Here is a 15,775-nt window from a genome sequence, read left to right on the forward strand (position 1 = left end):
CTTTAATTTAATACATTTAAGTGAGAATCGTGATCTTTAATCTGTCAAGCATCGAACCTTAATGAGATCAATGCTTTCTAAAATTTAACAAATTTACAGCCATTATTGTTTTCAATTTGATTGATTAAAAATTTAAATTGGTTCTAGACATCTCTTTGATTATGTAGAGAACTTTTAACTTCTCTTCCCCACTTAGTTTCATATAAAACCAAATTAAGAAAATGTTGAATGTTTTTGTTATTGAAAATGCTTAACATAAAAAAGTAAAATAAAAAATGGTCTCCAAAGAGGCAATCTCCAGGCTTGATTATTTCAATTATGAGAATGAGTAGGCAACTATTGAATAGAAAATTTATTTCAAATCCTCTTACATCATCCATGCTATCTCATTTTTGGCAATTGTAAATGACATTTTTATTACAAGTCTTAAAGGGCTGTACAAATCCCTTATTAAGTGTACATTTTAAATCTTGTTTCTAAAGATCATAAAGAAGCAGAGGAACCCCATACTGTGGGCGAACTGTTATTGTGATAATTGGCGAGTGAACATAGGTAGGTGAGAGTTCGAATGCATATCGCTGTAAGATCATTGAGAGTGCAATCTTTGTTTCATTAAGCGCGAAATTCATCCCCACACACATTCGAGGCCCGAAACCGAAGGGAATGAATGTGCCAACTTTATTTCTTGTAGCTTTAGCAACTCCTTCAGCAAACCTCTCTGGCTTAAACATATGTACATCCTCTCCCCATATATCAGGATCATGATGAACTGCCATCATTTCAACAGATAAATGACTTTCTGATGGAACAAGAATCTTTCCCAAATGAACTTCTTTCTTGGCTTTTCTTTGTAGGCTGATTACAGGTGGATATAGTCTTAGACACTCATTGATGATCATGTTCATCTGCATATTCATCATAATTAAAGATCAAACTAAAATTCTTCATTCAAAATCAGTTTTTTACATACCGTTTTCAACTTTGAAAGGCCTTCTGGGTTTGGACGATCTTTAGCAAACACATTGATAACCTCTTCTCTAGCTTTTTCTTGCCAGTCTTGATGGAGTGCTAAAAGAAACATGGTCCATGATAGTAAGGTTGCTGTGGTCTCATGTCCGGTTAGGTAAAATGTCTTGCATTCATCTACTATGTCATCTAGTGTAATCCTATTAGACTCATCTTCACTTCTGTAAGCTTTTAGAAGCAAACCAAGAAGATCTTTGCTTTCAATCATCAACTTTTCTCTTCTATCCACTATCTGTAAAATGGAATCCTTTATCCCTTGTTTAAGATCATCTGCTTCTATTTCTTCTTTATTCCTCCCAAAGATCCTGCAAAATTTGACATTGAAATTTCATAATTTTGAGTGTTGTGGTATCAAATTTCTTGATTTGTCCAAAATTTAAATGATCTAAATGAAACTCTGAATCATTATTTAGAATTTATTTAGAACAAATGAAGCAAAATATACACTAATCTCGATCTTCATCTATAAGATAATCTTTATAAGGAAAAATCAGACTGTAATCTGGATGTTGATTCATAAAATAATCTGACTTTGTTCAGTTTGAGTTATTCAAATTTAATCTCAAATAACCCATTATCTCTCCATCAATCCCTTCAAGACTCATATCATTCAAATCATCAACCAAATAAAGACTATTTTGAAATAACCAATTGGTTATACAAATAACATAAATTCGAACCAGGCCTAAATCATGATTCAAACAAAATCTTTTTACTAAAAATGGGGAAAAAAGCACTCTCAATTTTAACATAACGATTTTTCAGTGAAATTTTGTGACAAAATAACAGTTTTCAAATTTGTTTAGTAGATCATGAGTATAGAAATGAATGTATACCCAGAGAAAGGAAGTTTTTGTTTGTAACCATTTGCAACAGCCAAGGAAGTTAACTTGATCAACATTGTGAAGATCTGTTTTCCTTCCATATAGCTACTACCAAAAGCTGTCCTGGAAATGACCTCAGATGTCAACAGTCTGAATTCTTCAAACACCTCCATCTCTTTGTCTTTGTGTTCTTTCCATTTGGCTAACATCACTTCAGCACTTTCAACCATGGCAGGAAACATGTTCTGCAACCAAACCCACAATTTATATATGATTAACAGACTAAAGATAACTAATAAAAATTGAATATCATGAATTATAAGAACCTTCAAGCTTTCAGTTCGAAAAGCATGTGTAGCAAGATTCCTTTGCTTAGCCCATCTTGCCCCATCAGATGCAACAATACTATCACCGAACAGTTTCTTTAATAAACTTGTTCCATCTCTCTTTGGGTAATCATTATCTTTGTTTTGAAGTATTTCCTTTGCAAGTTCTGGTTCGGTGACTATAATTTCTGGGTTATAGCTTATCCAAAGAAGCAAATTCTTCCCTGCAATTTTTTCCTTTCATTGGGAATTTTGGTCGCAAAACAGGGTAAATATGCATCACAAGTAAGATGGGTTATTGCTTACCATAGATTTGTAACCATTCATAGATATGTGGCTGAATTTTGGGGAGAATTTGGTGAGTGAACTGCTCCAATGGTTTGTTCATGGATTCACAGATAATCTTGTTTATGTCTTTGGTGTTTCCGTAGAGGAGTTTGTAAGGAGGACCATTAAGTCCTTGGGAATGCAGCTTTTGTTGTATATGAAATGGTTTCCACCATATCCTGTGAAGGAAAGTGATGAGAGCCCAAAGGGAGAGGAAGAAGAAGGTGGAGAGGGAGAGGGAGATGTAAAGTATGACACCTTCCATCATGTAATGTTGATGAGTTTGGTTATCTTGTAATATCTTGCTTTTATAATTGTAGTGGAGTACTGAAATGTTTTTGAATTTAAAACAAATTTGGAAATTTAATTAAGATTTTCATTGTTTTTTTTAAATAATGTATAAATATGTCGGTGATATTTTTGTTTTTATTTGGATGATTGTGTTTAATTTTATATTTCTTTTTTTCTTTATCATTTATGTGTTATTGGGCTTAAACTATTATTATTATTATTATTATTATTATTATTATTATTATTATTATTATTATTATTATTTGTATAAATTGATCATTTTAAAAAAAATATATATATTCTGATTAATAAATAAAATGATTAAATAATTAAAAATAAATAAAAAGTGATACATAGAATTTTGAATAAAAACACAAATTCAAACAAGTTGATGGTTAGAAATATCTACTCTATTTTCGTTTGAAACTTAAATTGTTAACATTTTTGGATGAGATTTTGTTTGTATCCAAGTTAGCTGTTTTTATGGGTCAGATCAAAATATAAGATATTTTTTTTTAGAAAACGATTAAACCATTTCATTAAAATTACAAAAGTGGGAGGGTCATAAATCAAAGCTAGACAAACTCTAGCTATGATTAAGAATGACAATCAAAAGACTCTAAAAAAATCTAATTAGTAGCATTCATACATTCTAAAAAAAATAGAGATTACAAACAAAAAAGACTACATTCAAACCTAACTATCTCAGCCTGGAATTTTTGCATGTCATCTATCTTCATTGAGAGACATTCTTCCCCTTCCTCTTCCTCTTCTCCTCCTCTGACGATGTAAGGAGATTGTATTGAAGAGGATGATGAGTATTGTTGTTTCTCATTTTGAATTCTCTCTTTGTACGAGCCCGTTCTGATTTGATAGAAAAAAATTGTTTCTGAGAATTTCAGGGCTTTTACCTTTGTTATCTTCAACTTGAATTTATGTGTTTTTGTCTTCCTTATCTTTGGCTTCAGTTTCAGACTCCACATCGGTTTTGAAATTTTCCTTATCGACTTTTGAATTCTCTGTTTCAGCTTTGAAATTTTGGGTATCTTCCTCTTGAGTTTCCTCAATAACAACTTGAGGTTCATCTTCCATTTCCATCCTGATCCTTCGCATTACAGAAAATTTTCTTTTCCTCTTCACTTTGATTCATTTTACTTTCTTTCCTTCACCGTTTTCATTTTTCCCATAATCCTTCTTGCTTTCTTCTACAACTGTTTGATCTTTGAGTTTGGCCTTCTCTATTTCCTTCTTTTTATTTTTCTGCTTCCTAACTTTTCTAGTTTTTCTGCTCTTTTTCTTTAGCTTTATCATATTTATTGTGTAGGAAAGTATTACAGAAAGCACATCTCTTTGGTTTCCAATCATAAGAGATCTTCATGACATTGTGCTTTCCTTTTCTGTCAACAACTACCATTTTCATTGGTAGGACACTCCTAGGATGCACTTCAATGCTAATTCTAACAAATGAAAAGTGCTTTTCTCCTTCAGTTATTTGGTCCATATATAATTGTTTCCCAATTGTACTTGCAAAATGACTAATTGCTTCAGCATTGTACATGTGGGCTGGAATGTTCCAAAGCTTGAACCAAATCTGAGCTGTTTTTTTTTTGTTTGCTTTGTAGATTCATCTCTTCTGACCACTTTTCCAGCTTCATGCAATTTGATTCTATGTAAGTATGCCCTCTATCTAAGATTTATTTCAGATTTGAGCTCTTTTTGAACGGTAGAAAGTAGAGATCATGTATATTTGTAGAAATTTTTCAAGCCTCTTTTCTCCCCACTGTTTAATTAGAGTCACTTTGGTAGTTGGGAATGATACTCTATTTTTCTCAATAAAGTTTCCAACCACTACAAACTCCCAATCTTCAATACATTTCTCCTCTACTTTAGAAGGTAGTTTGAATTCAAAAGGAGAGTTGAGTACATCTACCTTTGTTTGGATATCCCCCAAGTAGATTTTTCCTTTGTAGGCATGATCTTCAGATTTCTTTTCTGCTTTATTCTTCCATACCTCTTTGACTTTCCATGTTGTATTACTCCTGATAGTGTAGGTTTTGGTTTTGGGAGCCTTCATCAGCTCCTTCATTGCATCAACTGACCATTTAACTATTTCATCATATTCTGTTTTGTTTAGTAAATTTCAGTCTTGGAGATAATGAATATTATGTTAAACTGTTATTTGCTGAGCTTTCTCTTTATTGATTGTGATTTCACCCTTCTTAGCATGCATTAGGAGTTTGGTAATCTGGTTTTTAAGACCAAACAGGTTGGCTTTTTCATTATAACCAACATTCCAAATTACTTCTTTCTTCCCTTGTTTTCCTACAACAATTTTTTCAGAATTTTTAACAGCAATTGGTTCTTTACCTTTACTGCATTCCTGTTTTTCTTGGATTATTTCTTCAACAATCATATCAATATTCTTTTCAGCCACCTCCCTTAAACCTTCTATTACAAATTTTTTGACTTCCTTATACTTATTGTTTTTCTTTCTTCCCATTTTAATGAAGAACAGAACAAAGCAACAAAACAATTGAGAAGAGCAATTACAGAATATGGTATACCAGAAACCCTAACTATACAGAACAGAGTAAACTAGAAACCCTAACCTTCCAACCAAGCTCTGTAGATGAATGACCGACCTAACAATTAGAGCCGATATCGTGTCGTTCGTGCTGATTGTGTCGATTGTACAACAATAAGCGATCTGCGACCTTAATATCGTGCAAATTGTGTCGATCGTGTCGTTCGTGTCGATCGTTCCGTTCGTGCTGATCGTGTCGTTTGTGCCGATCGTGTCGTTTGTGCCGATCGTGCCGTTTGTGCCGATCGTGCCATTTATGCGATATCTTGTATTATGTTAGTGGAGATGCTAACACATGGACCATGTGGATCTAACAATGACAATAATAATCTTTATTTATTTATTTTTTATATTTTATATTTATTTTTATTTTCTATTGTTAATAATAAAGTATTAAATAAATAAATAAAATTATGTATTTATCACCTATTAATTAGACTAAATATAATAATTAATTCTTTAATTTTCTGAAATTAGTTATCTTTTATAAACTATTGTATTCAATAATAATATTATTTTCAATAATTCTCTTCAAGAACTCAATCAAATAATTCTGGTTTATTTTATTAATTTTAGAAATCAAACTTAGTATCAGAGCTTATAAGGAAAAACTTTCAAGAACAATTTCAATGGAAGAACAATATCACTTCTCAGTTCTACCAATTATACATGAAAGCGTAAAACTTGATAAACATAACTATATCTATTGAAAATCACAAGTTACTCCAACATGATAGGTTATGATTTTATGGATATAATAAAAGGAATCTTGAAACTCCTCTCAAATTTCTTCAAGAAATAGATGATCAAAATAATACAATTCAAATCAAGAATCCAAAATTTAAACAATGGCGTATCCAAGATCAAAGGGTACTTGGATCGCTCTTTTCAACATTGACCGACTAAATTCGTCAACAAGTCTCAAAATCATCTTCGGCGCAAGAACTTTGGTAAACCCTAGAGAAAATATCTGTTTCTCAATCAAAGAGCCGACTATTTCAGTTACGAAATCAACTCCTAAATGCACACAAAGGTAGTGACTCTCTTCTTAACTTCATTAAACATATCAAAAACTTGTCAGATGCACTTATCGTTATTGGACAATATATTTCTGATAAAGATCTGCAACTAACTATACTTAACGGGCTTGAAGACGAGTTTGAGTCGATGATATGTGCTCTAACTTCCGAACAAGATCTATCGTTTAATGAGAAGACAAACATCCTTCTAAATCATGAACAACGAATCATATTCAAGAAAAGAAAATTTCATTATGAAAATATTTCTCCCTCAAACGTTTCGGCGAATGTTACTTATATTTATGGGCGTGGAGGCGAAAAGAACCAAGGACAGAACCAAGACAATAATCGTCCGCAATGTAATTTTTGTCATAAAATTGGTCATCGCTCCGAAAGTTGTTTTTATAATCCATCTTGTAAAATATATGTAATGTGCAAGGAAATAGTGCTCTCGAGTGCCCTCGTTTTAATCCTTACACAAATCCTACGACAATGTTAGTTACATAGTGTACAATTGTAGATCACACCTGGTGTTTAGATTCAGGTGCTACCAACCATATTACTTCCGATCTTAATAATCTCACGTACATGCTCTGTTGAGAAACGATCTAATCTAAACACGCAATAAAAGAATATATAAAGATAATGTGGTAAAGAATAATAAAGAACACAAGATATAACGAGGTTCGGCCAACAATGCCTACATCCTCGGGGAGTCGTCCATTCTATTAATATTCCATGGAATAATGGTCCAAGTAACCCTATGTTACAATGTCTCTATTTATAGGAGTACTTAAAAAGCCAAAAGACTAAACCACTACTCCTAAGACCAATAAAGGCTTAAAGCCCAATTACAATATATAAATTCTAATTAAATATGAGCCCAAAACCCAACAATCTCCACCTTGGGCGAATACCGCGCTTATTGAGATGCGATGAATAAATTATAAATCTCCACCTTGACGAATTTCACGCCCCTTAGGAAATACACGAGTCGTACCCATCAATCTTCACCTCCACTCCACTCAAGAGCCCTTAGAAGAATAACGATCTCCACCATTACGTATATCACGCCATCAAAAAGTTATGAGCCACACATCAATCTTCAATATTCGAGCCATTCACGAGATAAATCATTATACCTCCACTTTCGTTCAAAATCCCTTAGAAGATAAAATCATAGAGTTTATAACACCAAGTAAATTTGGCAACTACGCTACTTCAACGACTAGAGACATTTAACAACTCTTCTCAATCTTTTTTCATACCCATTGACATATGAGGAAACTAGAATTAATAATTCTTTATTATGTCAAAATAATCTTTACCTTTGTTTGCCACAAACCGAGTGTCTTATTTTTCAAGTCCAACAATCGACTAAAACCAAAATATCGAATAGACCCAACACGAACTTTCATCGTCTACTTTTTCAGAATCAGATATCTATCGAATACTAAGGACACCAAAACGAACTTCCATCGTCTACTTCCTCAAAATAAGATATTGATCGAAAGCGAGAAGACCCAAGACAAACTTTTATCGTCTACTTCATAACAAATAAATTAGGTTATCACGACATCTCTTTTCTCTAACTCAAGATCTGACAAAGTATTTGTCACCCATCTTGCCTTGAACGTTGCATACTCAATCAACTTGAACCTCATACTTCTCCTTAAACAAATTAGCTTGCAATCTGCTAGTTTCTTGAATCCAAAAACGCTTAGAAATCCAAGAATATTATTTCAATATTCAATATCTCTCTCTACAATTGTCTTCACCCATGCTTCAAATGATCATCTATAGTTTCTCTGAAAGAAATCGAATATTCTTTCATTTGAATTGATAGAACCTCTCATCTAGCCCCTTTTTCATGACTAGGAATCCCTATTCAAGGTCTCAATCATCTCATTCATCTAATATATGATCCACAACGTATAGACAATTAAAATAGAACAAAAGAAGTAACACAATCATCACCTTCGAATTAACCGAGTCTCCCATCTAGCCCCTTTTTCATGACTAGGAATCCCACTCAAGGTTTTTATTTATCTTCTCATATTAGAAGATAATGCAATGATTTCTTCTCGGTCGTTTGAGAGTTGCTTTCAAGATGTCTCCACCTAAACTTATAAGTGTCTTTCATTAGTCTTCTTCTTCCTGGTCTTTCATTGATAATATGTGTTAACTGGAATTCTTTCAATCCTTAATCACCCGCCAAGTCAATGTAATCTTGCAATTTGGCCTAAAAGATTGCCTTGTCAACATGTCGACAATGTTATCATCGGTAAACACCATATAAATAACAACTTTCCATACTCGATCATATTTTTGTCAAGTGTAAAAGCACATAATTTCACCACAGTCTTCATCTTGATTAGCTCTTCCAATAAGATAAGGTCATAACCAAAAAGATACAAACTTTTTGGTCCCAAATAAGTCAAATAAAATTAAAATTAGGCAGACACTTTAAGCCGCAGAAAAACAAACTTCGAGACGTTCAAACCTTGATCCAACCATTGAAAATGTAGAGGAATGAGTTACCAACCCTCTCGAAAAAATCTCAGCGCAATCGGACTTTGTTTGAATCTCCGATCACCAGTTTGATGAACCCTGCGCGACTGTAGGCGAAAATCTGCTACTAGATTTTCTCTCTACCTCTCTTTTAATTTGACTTCTTCAATAACCGTTTTCCAAAGAAAAAATCTCTCCAAACTCATTTTAGCCGAGAATTTCTTCAAGTCAAAGCCCTCAACATAGTGAAATAATGTCACTCATGTATTCCAAGACAATAATCGATTATAATAAAACCTCCAACTAATTTTCAATAAGCATGAAGATGTATTGTTTGTTCTCCACATTCTTCTAGCAAAATCCTGCATAGAAAGAATCTAACAAACCATATATATGATTAGTACACACTCAACTCATACCTTAGATAATATCATTCTTGGTAGACCCTTGAGGCATCAACATCCACTTGACAACTTCGCACCAGCACTTACCGAGATTGCCAATCAAAATCTACTCACAAGGTTTGATGCAAATCTAAATCCGGCCCTTATACACACATATCAAAATCACTCTTTTGCAAACAAACATTAAAGTCACCCGCTTTAATCAGAAAACTCTTTACATGTTGCATTAATTGTCTTCCATAATCTGCAACATCGAATAAGCACTCCACCTTTTTTTCAACTCCAATTTTCAATCTCCATATTCACGAATATCAAATCTCTTAGAAGATAAATCACAAATCTCCATCTTTGAGAAATTCAAGTCAAACAAGCCTTAATACAAATCCAAGATCAAAGCATACAAAGCTTTGAGAGTTTTGTTTTTACTTGTGAAAATTGGAATCAAATAGGTCTTAAACCTATTTTATGAAATCAAACGAGACTTAAATAAAAAGTCTTAGTTGAAAAAGTCTTAGTTGTTGACCGCTTCAAAGATTCTTGGCTTCTCTCTATACATTATATTATATCATAATATAATATCTATTTATATGGAATATATATAGAGATATATATGGAGATATATATAGAGATATATATTTCTTTCATTTTTGTATTTTAATAGACCATATGTCCCAAATTAAAATAAGTTAAAAGAATATACCTCATCTTCTTCATTCTGGTGTTGTTGCCTACACGACGACTTTTCGTCACCTACACCCATTGACGCCTTCGAGAAGAACAAAAGACCATTGTCTTCTTCTCTCTTCTTCTCAAGACATCACCCAAAAATAAGAATTACTTTAACGACCGTTGACATCTTCTTAGCAATTGAAGATTCCGACTCAAATCTTCACAGCGGCTAATTCTTCTACAACCAATGTCGTTTCTCCAATAGCCATCTTCAACAAAAGCACACATATCCAACAACTTCTTCAATGATGGTTAGGGTTTCCGTAATATCTTCACAAATAGATTAGGTTAAACATTCTCAAAACATGCTCTGATACCACTTGTTGAGAAACAATATAATCTAAACACGCAATAAAAGAAGATATAAAGATAATGTGGTAAAGAATAATAAAGAACACAAGATATAACGAGGTTCGGCCAACAATGCCTACATCCTCGGGGAGTCATCCATTCTATTGATATTCCATGGAATAATGGTCCAAGTAACCCTAGGTTACAATGTCTCTATTTATAGGAGTACATCAAAAGCCAAATGACTAAACTACTACTCCTAAGCCCAATAAAGGCTTAAAGCCCAATTAAAATATATAAACTCTAATTAAATACGAGCCCAAAACCCAACATGCTCCTCATACAGGTATTCAAACTATTAAAGTTGGAAACGATATACCTCGGAATATTTATAATATTGGTACCACTAAAATTTTAAATCAACAAAAATAAATCTACTTACGTAATATCTTACACATTCTATATATTACTAAAAATTTGATGAGTGTCGCGAGATTTTCATCAGATAATAACGTATTTTTTGAATCCACCCGAATGTTTATCTTATTAAAGACCGAGATACAAAGATAATGCTTCTTAAGGGATTACTCAAGGATGAAATTTATTACATTGAACCTACTGAAAGTTCGTTTTCAACATGTTCTAATAAACAAGTGTTTATTGATATTCGATCTCTGGCTCAAATTTGGCATTCATGACTTTGACATCCTTCTAGTGCTACTACATCTTTAGTTATATCACACTTTAAATTACCAGTTTCAGGTAGTAATATTATTTCTTTTTATGGATCATGTCAATATGGGAAAACACATAAACTACCTTTTACGACTTCAAAATCTACATTTATGGCTCCTTTAGACCTAATTAATTCGGATGTTTGGGGACCTGCTCCCAAATTTTCGTCTACTGGTTATCGTTATTTCGTACATTTTGTGAATGATTTTAGTAAATTCACATGGATATATCCATTAAAGAAAAAGTCGAATGTTTTGAATAGGTTTATCAACATTCTTCGACCTGTTGAAAATTTATTTAGTCGTAAAATCAAAATATTACAAACTGATTGGGGAGGAGAATATAGAAATTTCAAATCATTAACGGATAATCATGATATTTTACATTGTTTATCTTGCCCACATACTAGTGAGAAAAATAGTTATTGAACGAAAAATTCGTCATAGTACGGAAACTGATCTCACTTTATTGGCTCATGCATCTATGCCACTACATTATTGAAGTGAAGCTTTTGAAATATCCACATATCTTATCAATCGTCTTCCTACTCCGACATTACATTAACGTTCACCATTCGAGACTAAATTTAACTATTCTCCTGACTTTGGTTTTTTGAAGACATTTGGGTGTTCTTGTTATCCACTCACACGACCGTACAATCAACACAAACTCGATTTTCATACTATTAGATACAATGACCACAACTCATCTCACAAAGGTTATAATTGTCTTCACATTCCGTTTGGACGAATATTTATCTAATCTTCGAATTCATGAAATCCTACTTCCTTCCATAAAATCAATAATTGGCGAACTCACTTTTCCTTTCAAAAGTAAGGACCTTGTGCACTTGTCTAATCCACAAGAAGATAATGAGACATCTCTTCCAACAAATATACTTAATTCACCAATACCACCTTTATTATCTCATATCACTTCATCGTCTTCAGCATCACCCTCTTCGACCTCCACAACATTACCAAACACTATATCATCTTCTTCTACTACTATTATCGTTCCTTCAACACAATCAATTATCACAACAATTAATGAATGTAATATTGTACTCATCAGATGATCACACGCAATAAAGCACGATCTATGTCCTCATCAGCTCTCACTGTTACTTCTTTCGCTACTACACCTACATGTTTTACCAAAACTAATAAGGATCCTCCATGGCGTCTTGCCATGAAAAATGAATATAATGCTCTTATTTAGAATAAAACATGGTCTCTTATTCCTCGTACACCATCTCATAATCTTGGTGGATGTAATTGAGTTTTAAAACTCAAGCATAAAATTGACGGGTCTATTGATCGACATAAATCACGTCTTGTGGCTAAAGGATTCCATAAATAACAAGGTATTGATTATGAAGAGACATTCAGTCTTGTGGAAAAACCCACTACTATTCGTGTTATTCTTTCTTTGGTAATATCTTATCAATGGTTCATTCATCAACTTGATATTAGTAATGCATTTCTTCATTGGTCTTTACAAGAAGAAGTTTACATGGCACAACCACCCTGTTTTGTCCATCCAATTTTTCCTAATCATATATGCAAACTTCATAAAGTAATATACGGTCTTAAACATTCACCTCGTGTTTGGTATGCTACTCTCCGTTCTGCTCTACTATCTCTTCATTTATAGAATCGAAATCTGACACGGCTCTTTTCACGTATCATGCACCTCAAATAACCGCATACTTTTTAGTATATGTGGATGATATTATTCTCACAGGAAACTCTAAATCATTTCTAGCAAAAATTATATTTCAATTAAATAAATTATTCCTTGTAAAAAGATTTAGGTCAATTACATTACTTTCTTGGAATGGAAGCCACTCGTACCAAAGATGTCTTATGTCTTTCTCAATCCAAGTATATTGATGATATTCTCACTCGGCTGATATGCTTCAAGCAAATCTATTACACACTCCCGTCTTTGTTGGCTCATCTCTTTCTAAATATGATGGTGATCCTTTAACTAATATGTTCTCTATCGAAGTATAGTAGGAGGTCTATAATATCTTACACTAACTCATCATGAGTTAGCCTTTTCTGTCAATCGAGTTTGTCAATTCATGCAAACTCCTACACCTTCTCATTGGGGAGAGGTTAAATTTATTCTTCTATATCTTCGTCATACTCCTCGTCATGAGATCTTTCTTTTTCCAAATTCTCAATTCACTCTTGCTACCTACTCTGATGCTGACTAGGCAAGATGTCCTGATAATCGTCGTTCAACAACTGGATTTTGTATTTTTCTGGGTGACAACCTCATTTATTGGAATTATAAGAAACAACAAGTAGTTGCTCTCTCTAATATTGAATCTGAATACCGTGCTCTTGCATATACAACTGCAGATCTTTCTTGAATTCAATCTCTACTTAATGAACTTCGAGTTTCACTTTCTTCTTTTCTAGTTCTATGGTGTGATAATATTGGTGCCACATTCTTATCAGCAAACCCAGTATTTCATGCTCGCAAAAAACATATTGAAATAGATTTTCACTTTGTTCGAGTAAAAATTGATCGTAAACAACTACTCATCCAGTACATTCCTAGTGAAGAACAAGTGGTTGATATCTTCACCAAAGGTCTTTCTTCTCATTGATTTTCTCTTTTACGTTGCAAGCTCGCGGTTTGTGCGTCACCTTTACGCTTGAAGAGGGATGATAAAGTATTTAATAAATAAGAGAAATTATTTATTTATCTCCTATTAATTAGGCTAAATATGATAACTAATTTCTAAGTTTTCTCAAATTAGTTATTTTTTCTATTACTATTATAAATAGACAAACTATTTTAAAGATTACTCATTCAATAAATAATATTATTTTCAATCTTTCTCTTCAAGAACTCAATCAAATAGTTCGTTTATTTTATCAATTTTAAAAATCAAACTGTTAAATATTTTTTATATGTTTTTTTGTTATGGGTCATTTATATATTTAATACATGGTAAGTATAAATTATAGTCTACGGTAACATGAGGTGAATATTCTCAATCTCCATGAGGTAATAGGTTCGAGCCCGTTAGGTGGTAAAATTTGCGGCTGGAGAAGGAGAATGAGGAGAAAGAGACTGAAGGTGAGATTAAGGAGAAGAATGTTCATGAGAATGAAGATGAAATTGTGCTCTGCGAAATTATGCGACGGAATAAGAAGAAGAAGAAGAAGAAGAAGGAGGAAGATGATGACGATTTCAAAGAATTCAATACTCCTCCTAAAGCAATATTTGGGAAAAATAAGAGGATGAAGAAGACAAAGATAGATGACTCGTTCACCAACCCTTCGAGAAAAAAGGAAAAGACAAATGATCCAATAATAGTCAATCCCCTTCAAATATTTGAAGATCATCTGCTAGACCAAGTACAAAAATGGATGAAAGATCTAGATACTGACAAAGAAAAAATGATATCTTTACTTGCGAATCAGATAAGAAAATCTTTCATAGAATTCTAACAAGGTTCACCTAGCTTAAAGATTCGGTAAGTCTTTAAATTCATCATTAATGTCATTAATAACAAAGTTCTTTGATATATATACTGAATGTTTTTCCATTGTGCAGGAAATCAACGCATGTTGCTACCTCTTGAGAAAACAGATTGCAAAATATCCAAAGAAATATAGGAAAAAAGTAGCAATAGGTGGTTATTTGCTCGGAGATAAGTTCAGGCGACAACACAAAACTTTTCTTAAAGATCCTGAACAGTAAAACATTGAAGAATTTGTCGAGTATTACTAGGGTTCTGGAAGTAGATATTTGCCTAAATGGAAATTAGTAGATGATATATATGTGTCGTTGAACCTAAGTAACAAGAATTATATATTGGGTGTTTCTCGTCTACAAGAGTGGCAGATCGACGTGTATGACTGCAATTCCTATATTTATAGGAATATTGATTCATTCTTGAGACCATTGTGTGAAATGATTATGTTTATCATGGGTCTATCGATGGTGTAGGTATTGATGCTCTTGAAGTAGATGGTGTATGTATTGATGATCGGTCTGTTGATTGAAATGAAGATCTTGTAGTATATGGTGTAGGTATTGATGTTCGCTGAGGCGTGAGTGTAATGGTTGGTGCGACACTAGTAGTAGCACGTAAGTCATCATAATGAGGCAAAGAGTTTACTTCTTATGCTTCATTTTGACTTCTAAAGACATCCTGCGAGGGTACAACTCTTGGTATAATTTTTTGAGTAAGTGGTAATATGTTTTATTGAGTTGGGTATGTAAGTAATGATATCTTTTCTTGAGTAAGTGGTGAATTCTCTACTATAGAGACACACAATGGTGACACAGTGCAACCCGAAATCAACCGTCATAAATATATGCTCACATCTTTATCTTGATCAATAACAAGAGGGGGGAGGATTTGTCATACGCGAAACATCATACTTGACTTGAAGTACTAAATCACACATAGATCTTTGCAGGTTAAATGCATCATATATGAAATCAACAAATTCGGCAAAAATAGTATTTAAGGGTAAATCCAAAGTTTTGATCGAACTTACATGAAAAGTTATTGTACCATTAGCAAATTTGCACTGTCCATTATACAAAATAATACTTCAGCTGCAATTGAAAGCATGAATGAATAAATAATACTACTGAAGTCATGAATTATTCATTAAATATGGTGCCTTCGCAAGACGATCGTTCCCTTCGCGAGACGATCGTTCCCTTCGCA

General features: G+C 33.1%; 1 protein-coding gene across 1 annotated transcript; it reads right to left on the minus strand.

Annotated features, from left to right (window-relative positions):
• Positions 1 to 327: 327 nt before the first annotated feature.
• LOC124925390 (cytochrome P450 CYP749A22-like) lies at positions 328 to 2,803 on the minus strand. Its single transcript, XM_047465383.1, has 5 exons — positions 2,483 to 2,803; positions 2,177 to 2,400; positions 1,863 to 2,095; positions 971 to 1,331; positions 328 to 905 (listed from the first exon to the last, which is right to left on the minus strand). Exons 1-5 carry the CDS (start codon positions 2,769 to 2,771, stop codon positions 477 to 479), a joined length of 1,536 nt encoding a protein of 511 aa, XP_047321339.1. The 5' UTR covers positions 2,772 to 2,803; the 3' UTR covers positions 328 to 476.
• Positions 2,804 to 15,775: the final 12,972 nt, after the last annotated feature.

Source organism: Impatiens glandulifera, chromosome 2 (genome assembly GCF_907164915.1).
Source record: "Impatiens glandulifera chromosome 2, dImpGla2.1, whole genome shotgun sequence".
Taxonomy (NCBI): domain Eukaryota; kingdom Viridiplantae; phylum Streptophyta; class Magnoliopsida; order Ericales; family Balsaminaceae; genus Impatiens; species Impatiens glandulifera.

What these genes read in the sequence shown, in the direction of transcription:
- LOC124925390 (XM_047465383.1), bottom strand. Translation starts at nt 2,771, where the DNA reads ATGATGGAAGGTGTCATACTTTACATCTCCCTCTCCCTCTCCACCTTC. An exon ending in TTCGAACTGAAAGCTTGAAG is followed by an intron (nt 2,096 to 2,176) that starts GTTCTTATAATT and finishes GTTTGGTTGCAG; the next exon opens with AACATGTTTCCTGCCATGGT. An exon ending in GCCTTTCAAAGTTGAAAACG is followed by an intron (nt 906 to 970) that starts GTATGTAAAAAA and finishes ATGAATATGCAG; the next exon opens with ATGAACATGATCATCAATGA.